We start from the raw sequence: 6,000 nt of genomic DNA on the forward strand, positions 1-6,000 counted from the left end.
AGCTCAGTTCCCTAAACTGGTTTGCTGGCACAGCTGTCAGGAGGAGGAAGGGAGGGACAGTGGCTAGCATCCCCAAATTAGAGATGTGGTTGAAGGTGCTATAATACTATGACTTCTTAATTTCATAAATGTAGCCTTGAAGGCTTTTAGGAAAGCCCGCAGAATACTTTTGTATATTTAAAGTTACAGTTAGGAAGATAAATACAATTTTAAATACTTACTTTACTTTTTAATGGATTTACTTTCAGTGTGCACCTTTAAGAAATAACTATTTTCAATCAGAATGTAAATCAAGTATTAATATAGCTATTTTCTGCTAGTTAGAATTTCTGTTTTCTATTTCTTAAAGGTTTTGGTTTTAGCTAAAAACTAGTGTTGAGATTCCAGTGGAGGGAAGGAGGTTAATAAATTAATATATATTTTTAGGAGTAAGTCTGCACTACAACTTCAATGTTGCCCATGTATTCCTTCTGTATGGATTACCAACAAAGTTAGCGGTAAGAGTACTACATTCCCTGGTAGTCCTGAGCCAGTTTCTTACTAATAGCAAGATGCATTCAATGAGTTTGAGGTTTTGTCTTGTTTGAGGTTTCTACTTGGTTAAACTTAAAAGAAGAAAGTTTTTTGATAGACTTCGTCCACAGTTCCATCAAAATGGCAGGCACGCGTTTTCCTTATGGGAACTGTTGTGTAGCTGTTCCTTTTAAGTGTCATTGGTTCAAGTATGGTGTATGGTTCTGAGTTCATTCCCTGTTTGCCTTGAAGATAAGGATATATTTTGAACTTCAAAAAGTGTTATATTATAAAGAATGGTTTCTGGGTAACCCAGTTACTCTTCCACTCCATGTGCCTATCAGAAGTGAAGACGGTTTTGTCATATGCTTGTGAAGTCTATTTCCTCACCTACTACAACTTATGAGAAGTACATTATATTTGTGCTCCACCTTCAGCCTCTGGCAAAGAAACAACCGAGTCATTTTTTTCCTAGTTCACTGTCAGCAGAACTTGTAATCTTTCTGTGAAGTTCTAAAATGCCAGTCTCTCCAGTACCCTTGTGGGATATTCTGGTAGAAAAATAGGTACAGGATTAGACTGCAGTAAACAAAGGTATAAATAATTGCAGAATTACTTCCAGAGTTTAGTAGTGATCCACAGGACAGAAAAACAGAGCATGAGTTCTGAATTCCTCTAGTTGTATTAGGCTAGTTTAAATCAGAGATATTTGCTGGGGAAAAAAAGGCTGATTGTATTACGGAGATGAGTAACAGCTGATCTTAATGGTTGCCATTTTTAAGAGGAATTTTCAAGACCATAATACTAGTGTCCATTGCAGTTCTTTCTTTATCATTAGGTAGGAGGGCTTACAGAGGTGAAGTAATACTGTGCAAGCCCTAAAAAGAAGTGCTCTGAATTTCATTTTAATTGAACTTGAGTCTTTACTGTTTATTCTTAAGTTTATGGATGAGGTGAAATATGAGGATGTTAAAAAGACACTAGCAGTAGCAAAAAGGGCTCAGAGGTCTGTGTGCAATCACACATTTATATTTGACTTTAAATTGTGTAACTAATTTTTTAATTAAACTGTCAAATGATTGGAATGTGGTAATACTGCAAAGCAATGCTGGTTTAGATTTTAAATTGAGATTGCGCCTATAATGAGCTATATTTAGCTTGATCTGCAAACAAACCTCTAAGGATGAGTTAGCAGAGGGTCTGAGAAGATACTGGTGTAGACCTCACTGTGGAAACGGGCCTTTAGACGTTTGCAATGTGATAACACAAAGTCACCACAAATTCCAGTGAGTTGTTTGGAGATCAAGCTGCTGCGCTAACGTACCAGAATAATCTTTAACACTGTTACTCTATGCTTGGGTTTTCTCATTCGCTTTTACTTTCCCATCTTTAAGCTCTCAAAATACTAAAAATGCCCAATGTGTCCCTTGCAGGGATTTCTTCCAGAAGGCATGTTTGACCGTATTCTCACTGGACCTGTTGTGCGGGAAGAAGTAAGCCGGAGAGGAAGGCGCCCCAAAAGTGAGATTGCCAAGGCAACAGCAGCTGCAGCAGCTGCCACCGCTGCAAGCGTATCAGTTAACCCCCTGCTAGCTAACGGATTGCTTCCAGGAGTGGATCTGCCTAGTCTTCAGGCCTTACAACAAAACCTGCAAAACCTGCAGTCGCTGCAGGTAACAGCAGGATTAATGGGAATGCCAGCTGGCTTAACTACTGGAGGAGAAGCGAAGAACATGGCTGCCATGTTCCCCATGCTGCTGTCAGGGATGGCTGGATTACCAAACTTGCTGGGCATGGGAGGACTTCTAGCAAAGTCTACAGAATCTATTTCAGAGGAAAAAAAGGGAAGCGATTCAAAGGAGGCAGATATAAAGAAAGAAAGGACAGAAGACCAAAATACGGATACTGGTGGTGAAAACTCTGTTTCAAGTTCTCCTTCAACATCCTCTGCTGCTGCAGCTGCCAATCCTCTCTCTCTTAACCCATTACTTCTGTCCAACATACTTTACCCAGGGATGCTTCTCACTCCAGGCCTTAATCTTCATATCCCAGCTTTGTCTCAGTCTAATATTTTTGATGTACAGAACAGTGAAAGCAATGACACAGGCTCAGCCAAGCCCACAGAAGAAAAGGAGGAAAATTCTAGGGTTAGAGATCAGGAAGACAAAGGGGGAACAGAGCCAAGCTCTCACAACGAAAACAGCACAGATGAGGGTTCAGAGAAAGCAGATGCTTCATCTGGATCTGATAGTACATCGTCTTCATCTGAGGATTCAGATTCTAGCGATGAAGACTGACCCCAGACTCTGCACTTAAATTATAAACTGATTTTGAATTTATTCTTTAATTATTTCATTGTAAATAACCCAGTGTTGAGTGCATCAATGATTTACTGACCGAACATTTCAGTATTTGTTTAGAAGTGCAAACTGCTTTCAGAGACGTTTTGCATGTAATATTTCTTGAAGTTCATAAGTTTCTGAACTTGTATGTACTATCAAATACACAATGGTGTAAAATTACAACAAAAGGCATTATAATTTTGTTGGGGGGTTAATTTTATGAAAATAATGCTCAAGTAAGAGCTGTATATTTAATATATTTGCAGTGAACACAGAATACTTTATGCATATTATTGATTTAATTTGAATATAGTTTTACAGCCTCCTTGACACTTATAATTTACAGATCAAAACTCAGCAATAATTTGGGCAGCTAATGAATGTCATGAAAGCTGTAGAATCTACATCACCATCCATTGCTTTAATTACATGAAAATGCTCTAGTGTTGTGATGCACTGCTGTTTCCAATTCAGGTACAAGTGTGTTTAAAAGAAGATAAATTTTTTCCCAATCAGCCAATTAAACTGGCTACCTGTTACCTCAGCTGAGTTAGTTTAGGAAGTTTACATTGGTTTCTATTACTTGTTTTCAGGTTTTGTTTTGTTTTCTAAAGACATCCTGTATATCATGTTAAAATCTGAGTTATTTGAGATACGACTGTTGGTTTTTTTTTTTCCCCCTTATTACAACTGTTCTCTTTGACAGCAGTAAGGGGAAATTAAAGCACGAACTGTCGTATCTCATGCTACTTGGCACCATGTAGATCTATTTAGTTTACAACTTGCAAAGTTTTGGGCTCCCTCTGCAGAATTAAAAGTCCCAAAATGAGGAGTAGTTTCCCCAAGACTCAGAAGAGGCAAACTGTCATAAAGTGCCACTGAAAAGACCTTTCAACACTGCATACTTCATGTAAAAATTGTTTGTTTGCTTTGTTTGTGTAGATTTCTATTTGTGTTTTATGTCATAAAACCTCCTGGAGTTACCAGTTAATAATGGTAAATAAAGTATAGATAGTTTTGAACTCCTTTTGAGTTTAAACTTCTCTGCAGATTTAAATCTGACTAAATATTAAATATTACCCCAAATCACTATTGGGATGTCACTTCATATATTAATGCTGAGTTACCCACTAAAGAAAAAGCACTTTGAATAGTAAAGAAGACAAATTATTCCTAGAAACCACAATAACAGGGCATAAGGCATCTGTTTAAGTCCAAATCCTTAGAACCCTTCACTATATAAAATCTGTCTAATATTTGATGTGTGATATGATTCCTCCTTCTTCTTAAGCTGCTATTACTCTGACACAGTCGAGGCCCAGATTCACATTTACAGAAGTTCCGAACTGACTGAGACTTCGGTTGACCTTGGTTACATCGTTAGCGGTCCAAGAATAGGCAAGTGTTAAGAGAAAATAGATACAGGTACTAGTAGAAGTCATTGAAAAAGCTTTACAAAGGGATAAATTTAAAAATAAAAAACAAAAACTGTATATTTTGATATAGTTCTGTTGCTTGCTTGTACAGTAAAACAACTGTGTTGTTTTTTTATCAAGAACTTTACCAATGAAATATAAGTTTCTATGTGCAAAATGACTAGCCCCATGATTAGAAGCAGTATTACATGTAATTACACAATTATACAAGTACCATTTGGATTGTGCTGGTTACGTATTTTCCCAAATAGTATTCTGATTTTTGGCCCTTCATGCAGTGTCTTAGCAATAGTGAAAATTAAAAACTGCCAAGAGAAGGGGGTAGCAATTCTTCATTGGGGGGGAGGAAGGGGGAAGAGTATTTCATATTTAATATTTTTCCCTTTGTAACATAGCACTTTTATTTAACTAGGATGCATCTATGAAATAGCCAAAGTTTTACAAACAGTTATTAACTTCGTTTGCTGATGGACTATGTCAACAGTACCATCACTTCCCACCCTTACCCCATAAAAACAAATCCTAAATCTTGTGGCTAAAACCTAATTTATATCAGATTTATGAAATAAAGTATTTTCCTAATTATGGTCAAGTGAGTTTGGTTACCATTCTAGTGATTCTTTCTATGTACTAAGGCAATTACAGTTTCAAGTAATGAAGGCTGGTGTAGACTTGAACATAATATATTGGGTTTATTTTAAATCAGTTTGAACCAGAAGGGGAAAAAATGTCCCATTATCAGCTAAACTATATGCAAATACGGTTGTATAAAGTTAAGGGTTATAAGGAAACCTCAGTAGAATTACACTAATACTGAAGTTAAAATTAAAAGGATATCCAAGGTGATGATAAAGTGTGTGTTGGTAGTTACTAAAAGAACCTTAGCTGTTATTGCCTTGTATTTCTATCCCTTGTTTCAGGCTTCATGATCCAAGTCTTAGTCCAGGTTTTTTTTGGACATTTGCAATATTTGCCAGTTGTGTTCTGTGTAGTCTGAATTTGCTTTCTGTAGTTGAACAAGCGTCTTAAAAAGTCATTTGTAATTTATTGAATTACTTTCTATGATGTTCTATAGAGCAAATGGAAGTTTAATTATTTTTTATTAAACATATTCTTTGACTACCCATGATGTCGGCCTCAATATGTGAAAATAACGGTGTCTGTGTAAGGATTAAACATGTAGCTTTCAGCAGCAGAAGTTAAGTTTCAGTGTTAAGCTCTAAAACCGAAGTTATTCTTAAGACTTTAAAAAAAAACCCCCAAAACAACAACAAAAAACCACCACAAGAAAACTCAAGCCAAGGATGTAACGCACCACCACCACCCCCCAAGACCATGTTCTACTGTTGTGTAATTTTTCTGGGAATCAGTTTCCTTAATTCTGTCATCTTAGAAACAAAATAAGCTGTTGTTGCAGCCCTTCAGTAGTTACATTTAGAAAGAGAGTATACAGTCTAGGTTCTGGTCCAAAAGTTGACTTAATTTGAAATAATGATGCATCTAATGTTCCAGGGTAAGCATGTTGGCAGCGGAGTACCTTTTGAATATTTATTTTTTTAAAACTCTGCATTACTTTCAACGTGTTTATTAAATCTTCTAATTACGTACGCAGCACTTACTATTGCTATTTTTCATATATTTTATACAGGGCGCGGACACTTCTCCTGAATGTGAGTCATCTCCTGCTTGTCGGGTGCCTTCTTGTTTTC

General features: G+C 36.6%; 1 protein-coding gene across 1 annotated transcript in view; it reads left to right on the forward strand.

Annotated features, from left to right (window-relative positions):
• The window catches only part of CHD9 (chromodomain helicase DNA binding protein 9), a 98,503-nt gene extending 93,132 nt beyond the window's left edge, over positions 1-5,371 (forward strand). The window contains exon 41 of the mRNA XM_035893125.1: positions 1,947-5,371. Within this exon, the coding sequence (XP_035749018.1) occupies positions 1,947-2,810 (864 nt within the window). The 3' untranslated portion in view covers positions 2,811-5,371. The remainder of the gene's footprint in view (positions 1-1,946) is intronic.
• Positions 5,372-6,000: the final 629 nt, after the last annotated feature.

This window comes from Egretta garzetta, unplaced genomic scaffold (genome assembly GCF_000687185.1).
Source record: "Egretta garzetta isolate BGI_Z169 unplaced genomic scaffold, ASM68718v1 scaffold314, whole genome shotgun sequence".
In the NCBI taxonomy this organism is placed as follows: domain Eukaryota; kingdom Metazoa; phylum Chordata; class Aves; order Pelecaniformes; family Ardeidae; genus Egretta; species Egretta garzetta.